This window comes from Athene noctua, chromosome 4 (assembly GCF_965140245.1).
Source record: "Athene noctua chromosome 4, bAthNoc1.hap1.1, whole genome shotgun sequence".
In the NCBI taxonomy this organism is placed as follows: Eukaryota; Metazoa; Chordata; class Aves; order Strigiformes; family Strigidae; genus Athene; species Athene noctua.
Genome location: NC_134040.1, coordinates 29,628,647 through 29,651,034, shown reverse-complemented (window position 1 = coordinate 29,651,034; position 22,388 = coordinate 29,628,647). Strand labels below are relative to the sequence as shown.

The 22,388-nt window shown below is 38.4% G+C and overlaps 2 protein-coding genes across 4 annotated transcripts in view; both read left to right on the top strand.

Moving 5' to 3' along the window:
* Positions 1-5,571: 5,571 nt before the first annotated feature.
* On the top strand, positions 5,572-15,864 carry CNGA1 (cyclic nucleotide gated channel subunit alpha 1). 2 transcript variants are annotated; one of them, XM_074904754.1, is made up of 9 exons: positions 5,572-5,784; positions 7,803-7,935; positions 9,024-9,144; positions 9,468-9,530; positions 9,926-9,955; positions 10,061-10,180; positions 11,090-11,197; positions 11,345-11,451; positions 12,289-15,864. In XM_074904754.1, the coding sequence occupies exons 3-9, from the start codon at positions 9,038-9,040 to the stop codon at positions 13,692-13,694; spliced, it is 1,941 nt and encodes a 646-aa protein (XP_074760855.1). In that variant the 5' UTR covers positions 5,572-5,784; positions 7,803-7,935; positions 9,024-9,037; the 3' UTR covers positions 13,695-15,864. The 2 variants fall into 2 exon arrangements, with proteins under 2 accessions (XP_074760855.1, XP_074760854.1); XM_074904753.1 differs by having other exon boundaries at positions 5,573-5,784; positions 9,020-9,144.
* Positions 15,865-16,646: 782 nt separating this feature from the next.
* Positions 16,647-22,388, top strand: part of NFXL1 (nuclear transcription factor, X-box binding like 1) — a 51,712-nt gene continuing 45,970 nt past the window's right edge. For both annotated transcript variants that reach the window (XM_074904752.1, XM_074904751.1), the window contains exons 1-4: positions 16,647-16,936; positions 18,821-18,991; positions 19,337-19,446; positions 21,615-21,748. In XM_074904752.1, coding sequence (XP_074760853.1) covers positions 16,777-16,936; positions 18,821-18,991; positions 19,337-19,446; positions 21,615-21,748 — 575 coding nt within the window. In that variant the 5' untranslated portion in view covers positions 16,647-16,776. The remainder of the gene's footprint in view (positions 16,937-18,820; positions 18,992-19,336; positions 19,447-21,614; positions 21,749-22,388) is intronic.

Genomic DNA, 22,388 nt, shown 5'->3' with positions numbered 1-22,388 from the left:
TTGCTGAATAAGATCCAGCAGTGTGCTCAGGTGTCCAAGAAGGCCAAGAGCATCCTGGCTTGTATCAGAAATAGTGTGGCCAGCAGGACTACAGAAAGGATCATCCCCTCTGCCTCTGTACACACCACTGGTGAGGCCGCACCTCAAATACGGTGTTCAGTTTTGGGCCCCTCACTACAAGACAGACATTGAGGTGCTGGAGTGTGTCCAAAGGGCAACAAAGTTGGTGAAGGGTCTAAAGCACAAGTCTTATGAGGAGTGGCTGAGGGAACTGGGGTTGTTTAGCCTGGAGAAAAGGAGGCTCAGGGGAGACTCATGGCTTTATACAGTTACCTAAAAGGAGGTTGTAGTGAGGTGGGTGTTGGTCTCTTCTCCCAAGTGACAAGTGATAGGACAAGAGGAAACAGCCTCAAATTGTGCCGGGGGAGGTTTTGATTGGATATTAGGAAAAATTTCTTCACCAACAGTGTTGTCAAGCGTTGGAGGTATTTAAAAGATGTGTAGGTGTGGTGCTTAGGGACATGATTTAGTGGTAGTGTATGGGACTTGGCAGTGCTAGGTTTACAGCTGGACTCTAAAATCTTAAGGGACTTTTCCAACCAAAATTATTCTATACACTTGTTTCTTGGTTGAAAAATCTTTATATAAGTCATGTTTCATGTTTTTCAATCTGCACTAAACTGCAAAAACACCATGAAACTATTTTTCTTGGGGGGGGGGGGGAGAAAAAGTAAGTCACAAAAAACCTTGTAGCTAACAATCCAAGTCAGTAGACAGATTAAAGAATGTGTAATCTATAATATAATTAGAGAAGAGAGTGAGTATACTTCATGTGTGTATACTTCACCGATGATTTACAGTTCTTTGCATACTCAACTTGTTTCAAAGAACTTTGAGACAGTCCCAGGAAGAAGAAACTGCATAAAGGTAATTTATCAATATTGATATATTTGTCTTTATTTTGGATGACATGTTAGTGTCAAACGAGAAAGAAAATAAAGTATTTATATACAATCTTATTGTCTGACATAAAGAGGAAGAAGATGCTAGTTCACCATTCAAAACAGCACCTATGACTGATTAAGAGCAATGCCTGGATCATCAACTAATGCAAATCAGCACAGCTCCTCTATTTCAGTGGAGCTATGCCAGCTAGACAAAGCACAGATCGGCCTTTTTGTGTATGAAGTAATAATATGCATGTACCAACACTCAAAGGAATTTTGTGACAGTTCCCATTTCTCCAAAAGAGAAATAAGGATGTTATGAAACCCTGTTGTACCTTTCTGGGTTATTGCACTCATTTTTTCCATTAAATGTATGGAAAATGCAAGAAAGAAGTTGTGTTAAAATTCTGTTATTTATGCAATGAGTGAAAGATTCACTGAAACTGACTGTTAGGCAAGCACTGACTTTAATTATTGGTTTTCAATAAAAATCAAAGCATTGAATATGTAGCCAACTTATATTTTTACATTTGTAAAGTCATTGGAAACTGCATTTTTGTGCCTTAATAAAACCCGTTTTGCCTCTGTGTTAGCCATGAATGACTTAATTAAACAAAGTTTGTGTGACTTCTTGGTTTTGTCATGAATTCTTTAATTGAGGATTATTGAGGAGTTGAGGATTTTTTTCTCATACACATATACATTGAGTTCCTTATAAGTGTTATTATGCAATATTTAATTATACTATTGTAAATACTGAAGATGATGACAACAGGTTTCACTACACTGAGAAAAACTGTTCACTGTGCAGCTAGTCCAGGTGCAGACATGAAGCAAGTTCTATCTTTTTTTTTTTTTTTTTTTTTTTTTTTTTAAGAAAGCTGCCTATGGCATTTTGAAGTCCTGTGATTGTTGCTCAGCCTCCCTGTTCTGCACTACTCTTCTCTGCCTGCAGTCATGGCGATCTGACAGAGTCCAAACGAGCTCCGTTCAATACGGCAGTTACAGACAGGTTTATTTCCTGTCCTGGCATGCAGTCACACAAAAATTACTGAACTACATTTGAGAGTGGAGCTCTGACCATGGGAACTTCACCTGCCCCAAATGCTGGTGATTTAGTGTAGACCTGAAGGAGCAAGATGTAAAGGAATTAACTTCAAGTGAGACAAAAAATGGTGCCTCTAGATTGCAGTTCAACGTGATTAGATTGCTGTACTTGCTGTGAAGGGATTAATCCTATCCATGTTGTCTTAAAAATGCCCAGATATTGCCACCTTAATTCCTACTTTACTACAATGAATGAAAAACAAGGCTAGATCTATCAAACCTATTTTAACTGCAGTGCGTTTTCTACCACTCTTATCAGTGGCAACATCATATATTGATGATTTCCTTTTAAGTAGAATTAATCTCAGCTGAATCACCTTTGTATGGGTAAACATTTTAGCATCATTGTTCTGTGCAACCCACCCAGATTTCCCATGTTATTTTAGCTTGAAATAAAATTGTGCTAAACAGAAATCGTGACTGACTGTTCAGAGCTACTAGCACTCCTGCAGGGTGACCACACTCATTCTTTATCCCATTGATATTATTGAATGAAGTTCTAGTTTCTTCCAGAGAGTTTTCTGGTGGGCCAGTCTCTCTATTCCTTGCAGGTTCCAGGCTGGGAGGAGAAGAGATCTCTCAAGCCACCTCAACCTGAGTGGCACAAGGACAGCCTCATTGCAGGTTCAGCTCAGGGTACACAAATTATTGCTGGGCATGGCCAGACACAGTGCTTGTTTTGCCCACAGACATTTCAGAAGTGCTATTTCCTGCTCAGAGCAGTCATGCAAAAACTAGGGTCTGGACCTGGAAGATGCTGGTAAAAGGTTCTGACATGGTCTTTCAGCACACTGTGTGGTGCTGTACTGTGTGTCTGAGAGTGCTCACGTCCACAGAAGGCTTGCAGTCTGTCCAGTACCTTCCGATTCCAGCCTCATCTGCATATGGGAATCTAACACCCCAACACACATCTTAAATTGCTTCTATTGCTTCCCTCTCCATCAAGCACCCATTTAACGCTAAAGTAAAAATACAGTACCACCTACTGGTGGAGACCTGCACTGATGATTTTCCAGTCACCAGACCTCGTCGGGACTGATTGTGCTTCATGACACTGAATTCCCTGTAACAGCAGTCTACATAAAAGAGAATTCAATAAACCAGAAGCCCTGGAGCCTTTCAGCTACAACACTTCCAACATGACATTCGCTGCTGAAATCGCATCAGTGCTAAAAAAAACAGAACAGTATTTGCAAAAAATAAGCCTGCCAAAATCGTGGAACCAATACAAACACCCATCTGGGTAGACAGCTACAACACAGTAAGCTGAAAGGCAAAGTTGTGCCATTAAAACCTGCTTATTTATGAATAAATACATATGTATAATGTATCTAGTGTTTTGTTTTGGGTGTCTGAAACTAGAGGTAGCTTTAATAGGATTGAGAAGAATTAGAGATGATGACAAAGTAAGATACAAAAATAGATTAAAGTTGGCCTACTAAAACAATAATCCATTTGTGCGGTCATTCTCCCATCAGTCAAGGTTACTTCACTGGAATACAGAATAACAGGAAAAACATCTGTGAAAAAATATTGATGCTAATCTAATGTAATTGTCAGTGAAGTTACTGGCTTTTAAAGGAGGGCAAAATTGAGACCACTGTGTCGAGCTCACCCAGAACTTGTCCTGCAAGCTTTTTTGCAGGTAAGTGAGGTCCTGGCCACTGTCACACAAGGAACTGGTCTGGCCCAGTAGGACTCATCTTCCTTTGTTTGAGAGCTTCTTTGAAAAGCTCCATGGTAAAACAGATAAGAAAAAATAGGTTGCTTTACAGGACTGCTTATTTTAAAAGCAAACTGACTGTTTTCCACCAGAGTAAAAAGGTGTATCTTTTTTGTAGTTCATAGTGGCTTGAAAGACACAACATAGAATTGCCTGGTTTGGTTGGTCATCTAAAACTTTTGGACAAAGGTATGCACCAAATGCAGGAGTTGACAATTAGTTTGATGTGACATGCAACAAGGCATATGTCCCAAACACTCTGTGCCATCACATATTCACAAAATCACTGCTCAGCATTGAACACTGAAATCTTTTGGACTGCAAACCAGGCAAAAAAAACATGAGAACAACAGAGGTAAAACTGATCCTGATTGCAGTGACCTTCTGATTCTTTTCATATCTCTTTTTATTTCAGCTCTTTGAAAACAACAGTGAAACGTATACCAAAACTTAGAAGATTATTCACTTCTTGATCCATTTGTTATGTTGGATACCTTACTGTAGATTTGTATATCTGACTTTCACTGGGCATAATATTATGCATTTCCTTGTTGCCCATTACTGGTTTGCTTAAAATATTTTTATTCTTTAAATTTCAAATGTGTATTCTCTTTCCTAGAAAATGGACTGTATGTCTTCAGGGTTGGAAAGTCATAGCAGCAGATGTTTCTAATTTGTTTCTCTGGTCAGGAGGGTGACCTGTGATACTGAGCATCATTTTGGGTTTGTGATTAAATCTAAAATGTGTCAATCCACTTACAAATGTCCACTCAGTCACCTGGGCTGGGCTGCAAGATTTAAGTTGGTTCATATGAATACCAGTGGCATTGCTTCCTCCTGCTCTTGGTTAAGGAAAGAAATGTGTCTTAATCCTGGGGTCCCAGGGGCTGGACTGCTTTCCAGGATTCTGCTTGTTGTAAAGCAAAGTTAAAAAGTAATGAAGTAATTTTAGCTATGGATCAGTTGTGACAAAGATACAATTTCAAATTTGAACATTCATTGGTTTTGCTGCTTAAAAGATTTTCTGCACTGGATTTCATGCTCAGCAATGCCTTGCTTTTTTTTTTTTTTTTTTTCCCCTCTAAAATGGGCCATGTAAAACATCAATCACTCAAGCTCCTGAGAATTTAATTTGCCTTATTTTCATGGAACCCCGCAGTGAAATGAGAAAGCTGAGTTTGCAAATACCTCAACATCTTCTCTTTCAAAGTACACTATGATGCTCTTGGGGCTTGCTTGATTGTGTGGCCACTACAGATGAACACTTGCACCTTTCTAATGAAGGAGGACTGCAGCTACTTTACAAACCATTTTGCAAAATCAGAATTCATACCAAACTTGAAGATCAGTTCAGTGTTTTAGAACTTCATTATCACAGCATTTTCCATTAAATATATGTTCACAACTCATGGGCTTTTTTGAGCATCAAAATAGGAATGCTAGATTAGCTAAGAACTTTCAGTAGTTTAAAATGGCATTTCCTATTATTCAGCAATATGATAAACATTAAAATAAAAAGGAAATATCCATTTATTGTGTTTTATCTATGCTAGTAAAGGCCTGTTACTAGAGTAATTATTAAGAAAATGGGCCAGCACACAATACTGAATATATAGTAATTTACAGTTTTGGTTTTTTTTTTTTTTTAGTTTCAGGACAGAGTATGCTGCAATATTTGTCTCTTCTTGTGCGTGTTCATAGGGCTAATAAGCTTCTGCTCAGGTGAGGGATAATAGTGACTGCCACTGTCACTTTCATCTCTCTCTAAATCTCAAAATCCATCACTAGGTCAAGGAAATCCTCCTCTAATATCCATGTCCTTCCCTGGGAATAATTCACAGAACTGCACATGGGACTGGCTGGTTGAGAAATTGATCAATAAGGGATTTATGTATGAAATGTTGATTATATTTAGCTTTTCATGGTGGATCTGCTTATGTAGTAAGGAAACGTCGCTGATGTAAACGACTGAAATCACTATTAGAAGCAGCAGATTACATTCTCAAGGTAAGCATGCACACTGATGAAACTGCTTATTGCAGAACTGCTAAGGATTCTTTGCATCTTAAAAAGAAGAGATTTTGCTGTAACACACTGCAGATTTTAATGTTGAAGATTTTTTGGATGCTTTTTGTAAAGAAAAAATCGATCTTTACTTACTTGAAGCATTTTCCCTCTGAAAAGAATAACTAAAGTGAATATGGTGGGCTGGTAAGAAAGTGAGAAATAGGTAAAATAAAAGATCATAAGAGATGGAAGCTGATCTTCCATTCATACAATCTTGTAAAAGGATAATACTGCCTTCATTTTCTTGCAGTCCTAAAGATTTTGATATATAGCAATTAATAAAGTAAGTTTTTAGGTCATAATATTTGAAAACTCAGTTGTTTATAGTAGTAGTCACATTTAAAAATCCAAGATAGTAAGAGCAAACTATTTGTGATTATACAGTAAAAACAATATGGTAAAAATCTAAAATATAGCTAAAGCAAGCATTTATCTGTATTACCTTTCAAACTTACTACCTGAATATGATAATGTGAAAATGAGCATTGGACTATTAAAATAAAAGCAGTGTAACAATTTGTGACAATGTATCAGTTTATGTATGACTACAGAATAGGAAACATGATAGTGGTACAATTAAGTAAAAAACATTTGAAACATTGTTTGAAGAACCTCTATAATACAATTAAAAAATACATTAAGATGAGTTCTGGATCCACTGAGTTTAACAGGACATTTTCTACTGTTCCCAATGTTGGGGTTTTGTCACACAAATGCTGTAACAAGGTAACCACAGTCCCCGAACCAGGAGCAATTACTGTGTGTTCAACTTGCACTGGGCACATGCTGCATTAGCATTTCTGTGTCTTAGATTCAAGAATTTCAGAACTCCCCACAATTTGCTTTGAGACTAATGGAATTTGAAGATATTCTTGTGCTACATATCCTGATCCACTGACAAGGGAAACAACGTGGTGCAGCAGTCACCTGAGCCTGGCATTCAGATTTAGTATTTTCAGACTATTTGTATGCCAGTTAGTGCTTCCAGTGCCTCTGTAAAATGAAATCTCCAGTCCTGCCCCAAATGGCTGCTCCTCCTTCCCAGCAAGTCCTACGCATGGCTGCCATGGCTCCTTCAGCAGAACACAAAGCACCCCTCAGGGCTTCCACTTACAATAGACACTAACAGAGCCAGAGGAATCTGCTGATTTGTAAAAATGCACAGAAAATCCTCTTTACCTGAACAACAGGGGAATGTAGAGGATACAGATTTTTCCCCAACCTCCAGGCTACATACTTTGGATGGGTGTGGATTTTTGGACATGTCCTGTTTTGCCACACTTCTCATTATCTTGAACTTCTAGACATTTGCAAAGTAGTATGTCTAGATACAATGAAGTCAAAGATTTTTTCTTTTCCTATTGAGAATATAGAAGACTTGTAGGGTAAAGATAAACATGAAAAATGAGTGTATATGTAGAAATGCTGGTACTGGGAGTCCTGGTGTGAACTGACTGGTTTGGAACCCACGCTGTTGGAGGAACGATTTCCCTTGAGATGAATGCATTTGTGTTTGTCTGGTGCTGAGTGATTGGAAATGGTTGGACACAGCTTTATTTTGCACCATTATTTGTGAGCTCTGTGGACTCCAGTGTGGCTCTGTGGAGGATATAGATTAAATCAGGATGGAATTTTGTGTGTCAGCATTACCAGAGCTTTCAGGGCACCTGTAAGCAGACATAAAGCTGCTTAATTCAACCTGGCATACTTTCAATCTCCACACTTTCAAACACAATTTATCCTTGGAGTAAGTCAGTGGAAACCCTATTACAGCTTTTAGGCTCCTGGTGAATCTAACCCAATGTTTACTATTTCTTAGAAATTTAGAATCTTTTTATGCAGTATCTTAGACCTTGCTCTTAATCATTTAAAGACTGACCAGCAATGTTGGACTACATTTAGGACTATTTGTGAAAGAACATATCTTAATCTTCAATCTTTATCTTTCTGTTTTGTAGAATGTTGTATATTGCTGTCTTATTTTTTGCACCATGTGTCATTCATGTCTGATGACTGCTGGAAACACGGGTTTCCTCACCTCTTTCCTGTATAGGAATATTTTTAGTTTCATTGACTATTAAGGAAACTCAGGTAAGTCTGGCAGTAATGTGACAGCTGTATCATCCTGCTTCTCTTTTGCAGTGTGCTTAAGTACAGAATGGAAGTGCTTTCTTTAAAACTAATACATTCTATGGCATTTGGCTTCACTTGCCAGTGGTACAGCCACTCATTTGTCAGTTTGTGACTTACAGACATCCCTATACTCTGATTTCACATGTGCAGGGATATTGTTACTGCAGAGGATTGCATCTGTTTTATAATCCTATCTAAATGGCCCTGTCAATGGCAGATCACATATGTAGACACAGTTCATGCCTAAAGTGTTGGCAGTCTCACTGATGCCAAGATATAACTGACAAATTTGTAAGAATAGTAGTAAAAAGGGGGAGCAGAAGTTAATTACTCCAGTGATGGAAAGACTTTGCTAGAATATATTAGTTATGTACTCTACAATATTTTCCATTTTTTAATATTGAGATCAACAAACCAAACATGAACAGCCACTAACATTTCTATTTAGATGTTTATATACTACATGCTATATGAGTAATAAGATTCTACTACATCAGTCTTCCTAGTTAAAGAACATACACTTTGCTCTCAGCAGAGCAAAGGTATCAGACATACTGAGGTATACAGACATACTGAGATTTCTTTGGACATATGACCAGTGGATGCTTCCTAGTCTGGTTTTCAGGATGCCACCTGTTCATGAATCAGTTTATCCACCTTGATACAATAAGTTTTGAGCCTTTGGTGCAAAACCAAATGAAACAGTGGTAGATGTTTCAAACACAATTGTCTAAATATTTTCAAAGTATGTGATTAGGCTGAGGAGAAAGACCTAAATTAATGCTTCTTCTAAGACAAAGATGTGTTGAACATTCTCTTCAGCAGCAGTTGCCTGGTTATTCAGCACACTGAAGCACCCACAGTGCCCCTTCTTGTCTGGTGGGAATGTCACATGAGAGAGGGAACTGAAAATATTGTTTATGGTTTTGGGGGAAGCAAGGATATAAAGGATTCATCTTTAGAAAAAAAAAATTGCTTTTTACTTCTGCTAGTTGTGAAATTACTTGATTCTTTTTTAATCTGTCTTCCTCAATTACCCAAGGTAGAGACAAACTTCACCATGAAGGTAGGAGTGATTGAGACCCATCACTCCCATACAATTGTTCCCAGCGTGGTCGTGCAAGACACCAGTGAGGACCCAGGACCAATGGACAAAGGGGAAAACAGGTATGTCAAATTTACTGGTTTGTACACTTGTACTAAAGAGACTATTTAGTCTGTTTAGTTTTTTTCTGTGATAATTTGTATAGGATTAACTAAACACAGATTTTCCGTCATCTAATTTTCTTCACCCTCTATTAATAAGTAAAGTTTTAAAGATTGTGATATTTATTATTGTAAATATTTAGGAGATTAAAATCTGTGCTCTTTCAATTTCCTTAGATAACCTAGCCCATGATTAAAATAGTGAGAAACAGTCCGTGACAACTTAGATTAAATGTTTTTTTTTTATTTCTATCATGTAACTGTGTTGTTTTGCTGTTCCCCAGGCAATGGTATCTACCCGGTGCACTTGCACGCTACAATATTAACAACAATAGTAATAAAGATGGGTAAGTATCTTTGCTATTTCATAAAATGAGAGTACTGCAATATTGGTTGTTTAAGCAACAGTGAAGAAGAATGATATATATATGTAACAATTTCTTTATAAACAGTTATGTTATTCAAGTAATCCCAAAAGAGACTCCGTGTACATTTTATGTATGCACATCAGTTATGATGATCATTCTCAATACTCAAGTTATTGGTATTATATCTATTAATTTAAAATAATTCTATGTGAATACAATAAGCAAAACAGTATTGCAATAAGCAAAACAGTATTTGAATGCCAAACACCTAAGTATAACGCTATCCTTACTGAATTCAGATGATTCTAACAAATAAATGTGGAAGCCAGGGCTATATGCATTCCATGAGCTTATCATATTTTTCTTTTCCTTAGAGAGAAGAAAAAGAAAAAAGAAAAGAAGAGGTAAGACAAAGAGTAATAACACTACTATTTCTAAGACATTTAACTTCTTTCCAAATATGTTTTGACTTAGTCTGCAACAACTGAAAATGAAAATCTATTTCTTAGCAAGTCAGAAAAAAAAAAGGATGGAGAAACACAAAAGAACAAGGAAAAAAAGGAGAAAAACAAAAATAAAGATAATTCCAAGAAGAAAGAAAACAAAGAAGATAAAGAAAATAAAGAAGAGTAAGTATTTTTCATTATGTCCTGTAGGTCTGCTATGTCTAATAAAATTAGTTTTGATGTTAAACTGAATCTATTCATGGACATCCTGTAAACAAGATGGTTATACTCTGTTATACTCTAGTGAATGAGTGTACAGACTGCTGTTGTTCTCCCTAGAGTTGTTTTGATTTAACTTCATATGTGGATAACAGAAATATGTATGAGTGGAATTGATCGGAAAAAATAATCAAGAAAAATCTCCTTTGGATTCTGACTATCTGATATTTTTTGGATAACACCCTGCAGCAAAAGATGTGCCAGCATAAAGCAATCTCTTTCACACATAAGGCCACCTACAAGCAAGTAAACTCTTCTATGATCTAAAAGTTCTTTCTTTGCCTTTTGCTTGGTAAATTCATAATTTTCTGGCCAAGGAAGAGAAACTTAAAATAGTGCGGTAGGAACTCGTGTTGTATGATTTCATGTTCTTTGGTTTCTTTATGTAAACTATGCCAATGTTTTCATCTTTCTCAGAGCTAGATTTTTCCCATTGAGAAAGGCATGATTTATCTCACTTATTTAAACAGTAGTCACATAATTTTATTTTTTGAAATTGATCAAATCAATTATCAGTTAATTGGGTAGGAAAAATTAATTTTAAAAGGTTTAAATTGCATGTGGCACTATAAACTGAAGTGAGACTGCCAAGCTGATTTTGCTCAGCAAAATTTAGATTCTAAAGTCTGCATCCCAAGTCACACCTAACAAGCAGCTTTGTGTGCTCCATGCATTCAAGCAAGGAAGCTTAACTTTAATAAAGACCATTTATTTTACCATAACAATTTCTGGAATGCTTCATTCCTCAAAAATTGTTATGAGTATTTTAAGTCTCTCATTAAATCTCCTTTTTTACCCCTGCCTATCACTTAGGAAGAAGAAAGATGTTTTCGTTATTGATCCAGCAGGAAATATGTATTACAACTGGTTGTTTTGCATCACAATGCCTGTCATGTACAACTGGACCATGATTATTGCTAGGTGATGTACTTCTTTTATGACTATATAAAACTTCCAGAAAATCATAATATCCCTAAATAGATACAAAATAATTTTATTCATCACTGATTTCATGCAAGTATTTCATTTTCATTTCACGGTAATTTACTTTTGTATTTGCCTATTCAGAGCCTGTTTTGAGGAGCTCCAACATGACTACTTAGGGGTATGGTTTATTATTGATTATGTTTCTGATGCCATCTACATTGCTGACATGTTTGTGCGGACAAGAACAGGTAAGTATACTCAATGATTAATTATTCACCTTCATATATTTGTGTCAGGTGTTTTAAAAGACTCAGAATAATACTACTCTTATTATCTGGGTACCATTAATGAGGTGCAATAGTGCAAAAGACATTGAGCTAGATCTCTGTAAGACTGCAGTCTGTGACCTGTAAAAACAGGAGAGACTCTGCTGTATTACTCAAAGGATACATAAAGCCTGAAGTAAGATAGGCATGAGGTAAGAGATACAAGCTGCTCTGCTTGCAGCTGACTCAACAAGACAAAATAAACATGCAGTGCGGCCAAGTGAGGATCAGGGCTTCTGAAAAACTAACACCTAAATCTGGATTTTGTATTTAAGGAGATTCAAGTATTTGCTTGATTTTCAAGACCATTGAGCAAGCAAGACATCTAATTAACTTCAGCTGCAACTGTTTCTTTTAAAATCTTATCCTACATCCAGAGCTATTGAGTAAATGCACTTGATATGGAACTGAAATTCCCATGTTCAAATTCTTTCCCTCATTAACCACCCTTCCTACAGCCTGTGGAGATTTTGTGGGGTTTAGGGTTTTTTTCCAGATGTTTGCCATAGTGGAAAAGTAGAGGGAAAGAATCAGAGCTAGAAATGTTTAATTTTCAAAGCTGGGTAGTTTAGCTCAAGCTGAACCATATAGCACTAAGTTGAATATTTGGAAATAGGAAATTGATTATTAGAAAGTAAGCGAAGTAATGTACCATCTGGAATTTGCACCCAAAGTATTTTTCAAAGTAGATTTGGATTGACATTAAACACAACACACCCCAAGTCATAACATTTTTTATTATTTACAATTTGATTTTAGGTTACTTGGAGCAAGGTCTTCTAGTGAAAGAAGAACAAAAGCTTCGAGATAAATACAAGTCATCGTTTCAATTTAAATTAGATTTTCTGTCAATCATACCAACTGATCTCTTATACTTTGAGTTAGGACTGAATTACCCAGAATTAAGATTAAACAGACTGCTCAGAGTAGCTCGGATGTTTGAATTCTTCCAGAGAACAGAAACAAGGACAAACTACCCAAATATCTTCAGGATCTCTAATCTTGTCATGTACATTGTGATTATTATTCATTGGAACGCCTGTGTGTACTACTCGATCTCAAAAGCCATTGGATTCGGGGCTGATACATGGGTCTACCCTAGCGTCTCTGATCCTGAATTTGCCCGTCTGATTAGAAAGTATGTCTACAGTCTCTACTGGTCAACACTGACTCTGACTACTATCGGTGAAACACCCCCTCCTGTAAGAGATTCTGAGTATTTCTTCGTGGTCATTGACTTCTTGGTTGGAGTATTGATTTTCGCTACCATTGTTGGTAATGTGGGCTCTATGATCTCCAACATGAATGCTGCCAGGGCAGAATTTCAAGCAAGGATTGATGCTATCAAGCAGTATATGCACTTTCGGAATGTGAGTAAAGACATGGAAAAAAGAGTTATAAAGTGGTTTGACTACCTGTGGACAAACAAAAAGGCTGTGGATGAAAGGGAAGTCTTGAAGTACCTGCCAGATAAACTACGAGCAGAGATTGCAATCAATGTTCACCTGGAAACACTAAAAAAAGTTCGTATTTTTGCAGACTGTGAAGCTGGTCTGTTGGTTGAACTGGTTTTGAAACTCCAGCCGCAAGTATACAGTCCCGGAGATTATATTTGCAGAAAAGGGGATATTGGACGAGAGATGTACATTATCAAAGAAGGCAAGCTGGCAGTGGTTGCTGATGATGGAATTACCCAATTTGTGGTCCTAAGTGATGGCAGCTATTTTGGAGAAATCAGCATTCTTAATATCAAAGGTAGCAAAGCTGGCAATCGAAGAACAGCCAATATTAAAAGTATTGGATACTCTGACTTGTTTTGTCTGTCTAAAGATGATCTCATGGAGGCTTTAACAGAGTATCCAGATGCAAAGGCTATGCTGGAAGAAAAAGGCAAGCAAATCTTAATGAAAGATGGGTTGCTGGACCTTGAAGTTGCAAATTTAGGAAGTGATCCTAAAGATCTGGAGGAAAAGGTCAGCTACATGGAAGGAGCGATGGACAGATTACAAACAAAGTTTGCCAGGTTGTTGGCTGAGTATGAAGCTGCACAACAGAAACTGAAAAAAAGACTTACACAAGTCGAGAAAATATTGAAGCCAGTTATAGAACAAGAATTCGCAGAATTAGAAGCAGCAGATCCATCCACAGATAAACCTGTGGAGTAAAACACTGGAGGTTGCCAATAAGACTTAGGGTCAAATCCTGCATGGGGCTGAATACATTAATTTCTAATCTTTGTAGGACCTGACTATTAAATATGAAAAATTATTTGTTGAGGCAATGTGACTAATTTCCCACAGACAGCACATGTTTGGCAGGTTTGGGGAAGAAAAAGAAGCATTGAGAATGAAGATGGAAGATAACACCTTGCTCTCGTACAAATGTGGTATTATCTGCTAATGCGTTATGTACTCTTTATGTAACACTGCTCTACAGCAAATGCATTAAGTCATATACTGGCAAATATTGAAAGTCTTGCTGACTATTTTAAAATAATTTCTTCATGTCTACTTATGGAAAGAAGGAAAGGTTTGGTAACATATTATCTGAAATCAATATAGGCATGAATGATGATATTAAATTTGTGTATAAACAAACACATTTTAATATCTATTGATTAACATAAGATTAATTAAGTAGGTGATATTTTATAAATAATTAGGTATATCTACAATGCAGATGTGAGTATTGAAGGCTGTAAGTTTTGGAAAATCACTTCATTGGGTCCACCTTGGCTGATTTCTTGAAATGTAAGTGGGCAGTTTTAAATGATTCTTTTTGGGGGATCTTACATGCAAAGGCTGGAATAGAGAGGGGAGAAAATGCAACTTTTTGCAAGCACTGGTATGAAAAATATGGATGGCTCAAAATCTCGCTGTTTCCAAATAATAACAAATACATAACACCAAAGACTGTTCTGCTCCATGTAATCATATGGCTGCTCAACATGTACTATCAAGTTTTTAAGATCTATGCTTAAAAATTTTAAAGTCCCTAATGTAACGGTTGTGGATGCTGGCAGAGTGCAAGGGGCAGACATGACAGAGGCCAAAGTTTCCCTACAGCATCTTCTGTTGCTGCTGTTGGGGAAAGAATACAATGACTAAATAGGTTAATTTTTTCATTGATGAGGTATTTCTTTCTTCTATTCATAACTGCTAAGATAGTAACATCTAGTATTTCATATGTCAGATACATTTTCAACTGCTTTAAGAAGCATTATCTTCTTGGATTTTTTCCCTAATTTATGTCTTTTTCCATTGGCAGAAATTGATTTTATTAGTTGTGGTCTCAGCTGGGTATTTTCAGCTGATTATTTTCAGTACACTTTGATCATAGCCACTTTAATGTTGGAAAAGTTTGGTGACAGGGAGTGAAGAAAAGGATTGCAAGGACAGAATGGATAATTCTGGATTTAGGGCAATTGGACTGCCAAAAATACATGTGTAAAAGTTACAACCACTCAATAATACCTCTATACTTTAATTCTTCTCCTTAATAAGATGGAGATATTATAAATTGGATCGTTTGTAAAGTGCATTCTTTCCCGGTTGTTTTATTTTTTATAATATTGACAGGTTTCCAGAATGCTAGAAAATCTATGACTCCTGATTTCACTGCAAAGATTAAATGTCATGGAGTAATTAATGTATAGGATTATATATGGAACAACAAGGATAAATGTAAATATTAAATGGCTGTTCATTCACTGTTGATCCTGCGCTTTGAATGACAAATGGCATAATGTGCTAGTGAGGGGAAAGAGTATGTCATAATTTCATTAAAGACTCTATCTGTGCCCACAAGAATAAGTGTTATTCTGGCATCTAACTATATTGTGAATGTTGGACTTTGCAATCAGCATTCTTTCTATTCAGGTCTTGAATATAATTTGCAATCTGTATGGCAGCAGCATACTATAGGGCTGCATCATATTTTACTAGGCACTTAGGAATCACCTTTCTCCTTTGTTGAAGGGTTTAAGACTTTGTATTAGAGAAATGTGTGATAGTATAATAAGCTTTAATTAATAAAGGCAGAGATCTACTGTTCACATTTTTTTTGTTTTATTGATCCTTCAGTCTATGACACAAGTTGTAATCACTAGCTGCCTCCTTCTTGAGAATAAAAATTCTTTGGTTTAAAACACTTCAAAATAAACCAGAACTGACCTACAGTAGTTTACTTACTATTTTCAGACTCTTGGTGACTGGAAATCTTGTATATTTAACTTTTATAAGCATGTATTTTCTGAAAAAACCCACTAAATTGTGCAAAAGTGCTGTAAGGCAATGTCAATAAAATTAAAACTATTTCAACTTGCACTTATTTGTCACAACTTTTCAGGAGGCACACACATTCCTCAATATGTATTTCTGTGCAGTAAAACCTTCTGGATATACTTCAGTAAAGTTTCTAAATACACTTTGTGGCCGACTCATACTCTGAAGAGGAGCTGTGAAGAAAACCCACACAGGAGCCACACACTGCAGAAATGGCTGCCAGAAATTTACTCTGGAGAAAAGGAGGCTGAGGGGAAACCTTATCGCTCTCTACAACCACCTGAAAGGAGGTTCTAAGTGAGGTGGGTGTTAATCTCTTCTCCCAAGTGGTAGGAAGAAAACAGCCTCAAGCTGTGCCAAGGGAGGCTTAGATGGGGTATTAGGGAAAATTTCTTCACTGAAAGGGTTGTCAAGTAATGGAACAGTCTGCCCAGGGAAGTGGTGGAGCCACTATCCCTGGAGGTGTTTAAAAGATGTGTAGCGGTGGCGCTTAGGACGTGCCTTACTGGTGAACTTAGTAGTGCTGGGTTAACAGATGGGCTTGATGATCTTAAAGGTCGTTTCCAAGCGAAATGATTCTGTGATTGACACGAGAGGCAACTGCTTCTGCGGCCAGGGCGGCAGGCAAAACCAACTTCAAGCATTAAGTAATAAAGAGACTCCAGCCTGGGTATTAATAAGCGTTTTTCTGATTATGAGGCGCGCAGCGGCTTCCCGCGCCCCTGCCCACAGAGCGCGTGGCGCCGCGGTGCACGCCGGGAGTGAGAGTCCGCCAGCCCCGCCCGCGCGCGGGGCGCTGGGGGCTGTAGTCGCGCTGCGGCCGGAGCTCGCCGGTGTCCTGCCGCCGCCACCGCCGCTTCCGGGCGGAGGGGCTGGGCGCGACGGCTCGCCTCGGGGCGGCTTCAGCCAGGGGTGCGAGGAAGGGTCGGCCTCCTTCCGCCGTCCATTCGCTTGCTGGGGAGGAATGGAGGCGCCCTGGCGGCAGGGCGCCCGGGGCCGGGGCCGCGCCAGGCCTGGGGACGGGCTCGCCGCCCGCGCTGGGGCGGCTGCCCGGCCCCCGGCCCCGAGGGCCCGCGGCGGTGCCTGCGTTGCGGCCGCGGGGACCAGCGGCGAGGGGACCGGCGGTGAGTGTCGTGTCCTCCCCCCTTCCTCGGCCCTGCCGGGGGCTGCGGGGTCCTGGGCGGGGGAGCCGGCTGTGGCCTGGAGCCCCTACAAACCCCCAGGTCGGTGCTCTCCCCGGCGTCCTGGGGGAGGAAGGAAGGTGGGTGGGGGGCGTTTGTGTGGCCGGCGGGCCCTGGCGCCGCTCCCTCGCTGCTGGGCGGTAGCGAGCCGGTGTTTCATCGTCTCCTGCCTCCAGGTACCTCCTAGGGGTAAACGCAGGGGCCTCGGCGGGGGCTGGGGCCTCGGGGGCTGTGCTTTCCACAGGGGGCACAGTCAGTGCCCTTAGAGCAGAGAAGTATGAAATAATGGATGAAGCAGCTGTTTTTCAGTACGGTTGGAAGTACTCAGGAGAGTGCTGCCCGCTAGGGACCGCCCTTAGGTGCTATGGCCGGTGTGCCACATTGCCCCGGTCAGGGAAGGGTGCGGGCTTCCCAGTGCACGGGGTTGCTGTGAGTGCGAGTTAATACACTTGAAATACTTTGCAGGTACAGAAGTGCCAAATACTCTTTTAAGTAACAGCGTAGTTTCTTATGGAAAGCTCTAAAACTAAACTTAACCAAACCCCGGTAAATGTATTGAGTGCCACAGTCTGAGATGGAAAACTAGGACGTATTTAAGACCTGTGATCGGCTGAAGACCCTTATATCTCTGTGGTATATTATGTTAGAGACACTTTGGTTTATTATTATGTTAAGTTACATAATTTTTCTCCATGTGAGAATCTTCCTCTTTCATATTCAGTAACTTTAAAAAAAGCTTATATTAAAATACCCTGTCACTTTTAATGTTGCCAGCTGTGAAATAGCATGAACCTACTATTGCAATAAAAACTTGTTAATGGAGGGAGATCAGTAAAAGTAATAATTTAAAAAATACCAAATCCTAGGAGAGGTACCTGTAGGGTATCAGCAAATTATAATAACTGTTCTTATCAAGTATTGGCTGTTTTGTTTTTTAGGTTTTTTCTTCTTCATGCTATGAAAGTTGTGTTTGTGTGGGATGTGTGTGTTTCTTTTTAAGTATCCTTTTCATAAAGCAGCATTGTAGATGCGTATATTTAGTGTGTTTGGTTGGATTTGTCAGCAGTAATTGGCAGTAATTCTTTCTGTGGATTTTACAGATAATGCACAATAAAGAATCATAGAATGGTTTGGGTTGGAAGGGACTTTTAAGATCATCTAGTTCCAGCCCCTCTCCCGTGGGCAGGGACACTTTTCACTAGACGGGGTTGCTCAAAGCCCCGTCCAACCTGGCCTTGAACACTGCCAGGGAGGGGGCAGCCACAGCTTCTCTGGGCAACGTATTCCAGTGTCTCACCACCCTCACAGTAGAGAATTTCTTTCTTATAACTAATCTAAACCTATGCTCTTTCAGTTTGAGCATGCTACCTCTTGTCTTATTGCCAGCCCTATGATCATCTCTGTGGCCTCCTCTCGATCTGCTTGATCAGGTCCATGTCTTTTTTATGCTGGGGGCTCCAGAGCTGGACACAGTGCTGCAGGTGGGGTCTCACAAGAGCAGAGTAGAGGGGGAGAATCACCTCCCTCGGCCTGCTGGCCACACTCCTTTTGATGCAGCCCAGGATGCTGTCTGCTTTCTAGACTGCAAGTGCACATTGCTGGGTCATGTTGAGCTTCTTGTCAACCAACACCCTGAAGTCCTCCACAGAAAGAGGAAAATAGAGTTTATCTCTTCTTGTGTGGTATTGAAAATGTAGCAACATGCTGCTCTTAAAAACATAAAATCGTCAAGCTCTTTAAAGCAAAGAATGGTTCTAAGTGTGTAGAACTGAAAATGGTGTTATGATTATCATGGTATTAATCATAATTAATTTGTTCTCTTAATAGAATTATCTTCACAGAAGAAATTTGACGAAATTAAGAAAGCTAATCAGGCTGCAGCAAAAAAGCTAGTTGAAGAACAATTTAGCTCCTCATCTGAAGATGATGATGAAGATGCTGAAGTAAAACAAGGAAAGATTTTGGCCAAAACATTTACCATTTACACCAGTCAAACTGGTAAACTTTTTTCATTTATTGACTTTTATTTTGCTATGAAAGCTTAAACAATGCTGTATTGGCTGTTAGAATTTTTCCATAATTGGAGGGAAAACTCTTTATTCTGATGTCTTGTACTAAAAATATTTGTTCCCAGTAGTGCATGCTGCCAGTACTTCTTGTGTTTTTATGCAGAATCAGTGGTATAGTTTTGAAACTGTCCTTTGTAATTCTAATAATGTGGTTTTGTAATAATGCAATAATATATGGTGGGCCTCGGTTCATCTACTTTGACATTAGTCTCAACACGTACAGAATAGCAGATCAGACATTACTGATTGCTTTTAAAATCTTTGTACATTAAAGATGGAGATGCAAGTGAACTGGAACGTACAAGACAGTACATGAATGAAGCTTTTCAGTCAGGGGCTATGACATGTCTGATCTGCATTGCTTCAGTTAAAAGGAACCAAGCTGTAAGTATTTTACAGTAGTCTTTTAGAATAAAGCAAATATAACTGTCTGAAAAACTTGTGTTTAATTGTATTACTAGGATAATTCTTGGGTTTGATAGTTTTAAAATGATAGAGTGCTAAATGCAACATTTGGCATCTTTGGATTTTTCAAACACTTGAAGAAATAAGTGCTTATATATACACATAGTTTATAATCAGAACATGTATTTTTTGACATGTTTGTTATCATAATGTAAAATAGTTATTTTTTAAATTTTAGAGAGTAGTAGATGACAAAATGAAGTACTGAAGTACTTGAAGGCCAGTGCTTGACTGGTGTATTCAGTAAGCCATGTTGTAGCAAACACCAGAGCAAGAAATACTAGGAAGTTAGGAAATATTATTGTTAGATTTATATCAGGGAAGCTAAGATAAACTTTGCTGCTCTAAGTGCTCATCAGGTGAAAGAGTGGCACATCTGAGAAGACTGTCTTATTTCGTATAGGAATGTTTTTTCATGGGAGAGATTTCAGGACAAATCTTTTTCACTTTTATTGTTATGTATCAACTTCCCTTTGACACTGACAGTTATTTGAATCTAATACATACTTGCAACTGTATGTCTAACACTACAAGAAAAAAGTGCAGAAAGTCTTTAACTTGTGTTGTATGTACATGGACTGCAAGTATCCAATGAAACTGTAGGCGTTCACTTTCTTTTTAGAAAGAGATGCAATATGTTTTTTATGAGTTCTCAAGATATTTAATCTGTATTTTTTCAGACCTTAATGTATAGCTTGATTTTAAAGTTCTGCGTCTCTTGGTAGAGTTAAATCTCATCTCAGAAGTGTTATGATTTGGCAACTTGGAAGTCTTCTTTTATAACTCAGTGGTTTGTTAGTCATCTTGAATCTGTAAATTTCAGCCAAGTATGTTTCTTTACTTAATGTCTCCCATTTAGGTTAGTTTTGGGAAGTTAGTTACAATACTTTTAGAAAGTTATGTCATTGACTTTGTACTCTGTAAGTTAATGGGGGAATTCTTGTTTTCATAATTTTTATAACAATGTCCTAAGTTATTTAAAAAAAAAATACAGAAATTAGAACTTAATTTTTCTGCTGCATTTCTCTTACCAAATTGTTATAGTCACTCTAAGCTGACAAGACAGGAAAATGTGGAAAGTACCAAAGTCATAAAACTGCATTTCTGTTATTTAAATTGCTATTCAGCAGCAGACTGGTATTCTAAGTGAAGGATTGTGATTTCATTCCAGAACTGATAAAGAGGAGTACGCTGGGAACAAGAACATAAAGGTTTAGTGATGGAGACAGGATACCGGCAAAATCAACTCTCTTAAACACATTTGCTTTTGCTTTTAATTCTGTTTCATTTTATACCTCTTTTGCTCTTTGATCAGAAGATACGAGGTTGAAAGCCACACTTTTAATCAATTCTTTTTCTTAGTAGCATTGTATATAAATCCTAAAGTTTGAAAGGGGGAAAAATCCTTTTAGTACTTCTGCTACCAAGATGTCTAGAGACCTAGAGTATGGGACAGGGAGAGAGTTGGAGAGCGTGCTGGACTTTTTGGGTCTGGCAGAGAGGAGGCTAGGAGATAATATGGCTGCAGTCTCTGCCTACTTGGAGTTGTGAAGGTGGCTAAAGCCAAAGTCATCTTTGTGGACAGGTGGTGTAATGAGGGGCAATGGCACAAACTGGGGCTTGGGAGGTGCAGAGTGGGCACTAGGAAGGTAGTATGATTTATAGTAGCTTGCCCAGGATGGTTGTGGAGTGCCCATCCTTCAGGATTTTCCAACTTTATTAGGCAAAGCTGTCACTGAACAGGGAGCTGAGTTGCCAGTAGTCCTGCTTCGGGCATGAAGTTGTGTTAAATGATCTCCAACAGTGTGTTTAAATCATTTTCATGATTATATGAGTATTTTGGGCTCCATTAAGTCTTGGCAAAAGCTTCCCACAGGAGCAGGAAAATATAGAAAGGAAAAGATGGTAGGTATGAATCTGTAACAGTAAAACTGCCAATATTAATCTAACAATAGGTATAATCTATCTTTGGAAATCCATTTCTTAAATGGAAAAATAGCAAGCTTGTGTTTCTTTAGATATTACAGATGTTCATCAGTGAAAAGAAAGAAATCTAATACAAAGCAATTGGCATATCTCCTCTTTAGGTGTGGAGCTGTTGTGGATGTTTTTGTATATTTCACCTGGTGTGTATCCAAAAGTGGGCCAAGGACAGCCTTTTCCTTGTGTCGTCTCCTTTGACAGATGATGATTTTGGGAAGAAAGATTATCCCTGGCCATGGTGAGCTCTTCAGGGTACATATACAAAGATGCTTTTATTGTGAAACGTGTGTGAACTGCAGTTACCTTAGAAAGGAATGTAAATGATATGCACACACACAGAAGTTGAGGACTGACATTTCTGTTGCTTTTTTGAATTATTTTTAAGTTTTCGTAAACATAATTCAGGAGTATTTTTTAGTCTCTGTGTTATTTTTGTCTCTCTATGACTCAAGCATTAAAGTCGGTCTTAGTTTTACATGAGATTGTATAAAGAAGGTGATAATATTGTTGCTGCATGAATAATGAAGCTTGCTTTTTCAGTAGATTTGTGTCTGAAAGTTCAGTCAGGGTTTCTCTGTGTATGTTTTTTCTATGCTTTATTTGCTCACCTGCTTTCATGTGGAAACTCGTAGTATTATCTTTAAGACACAGTCCTCTAAGTTGTTTGAAAGCACCTGGCATATTCCAACACTCAATATGGGATCTCGGAGAGCAGGTCTGCTTAGGAAATAAGGTATACAATTGTTGGCTGGCAGCATCTCGATAATGCCTGTTCTACTGCAAACCAGTTTTGTGTTTAGGCATGATGTGTATAATGAAAAAATTTCAAGATGTATGGTATTTTATTTAACATTGAAGCCCATGATAAAACTGTGCAG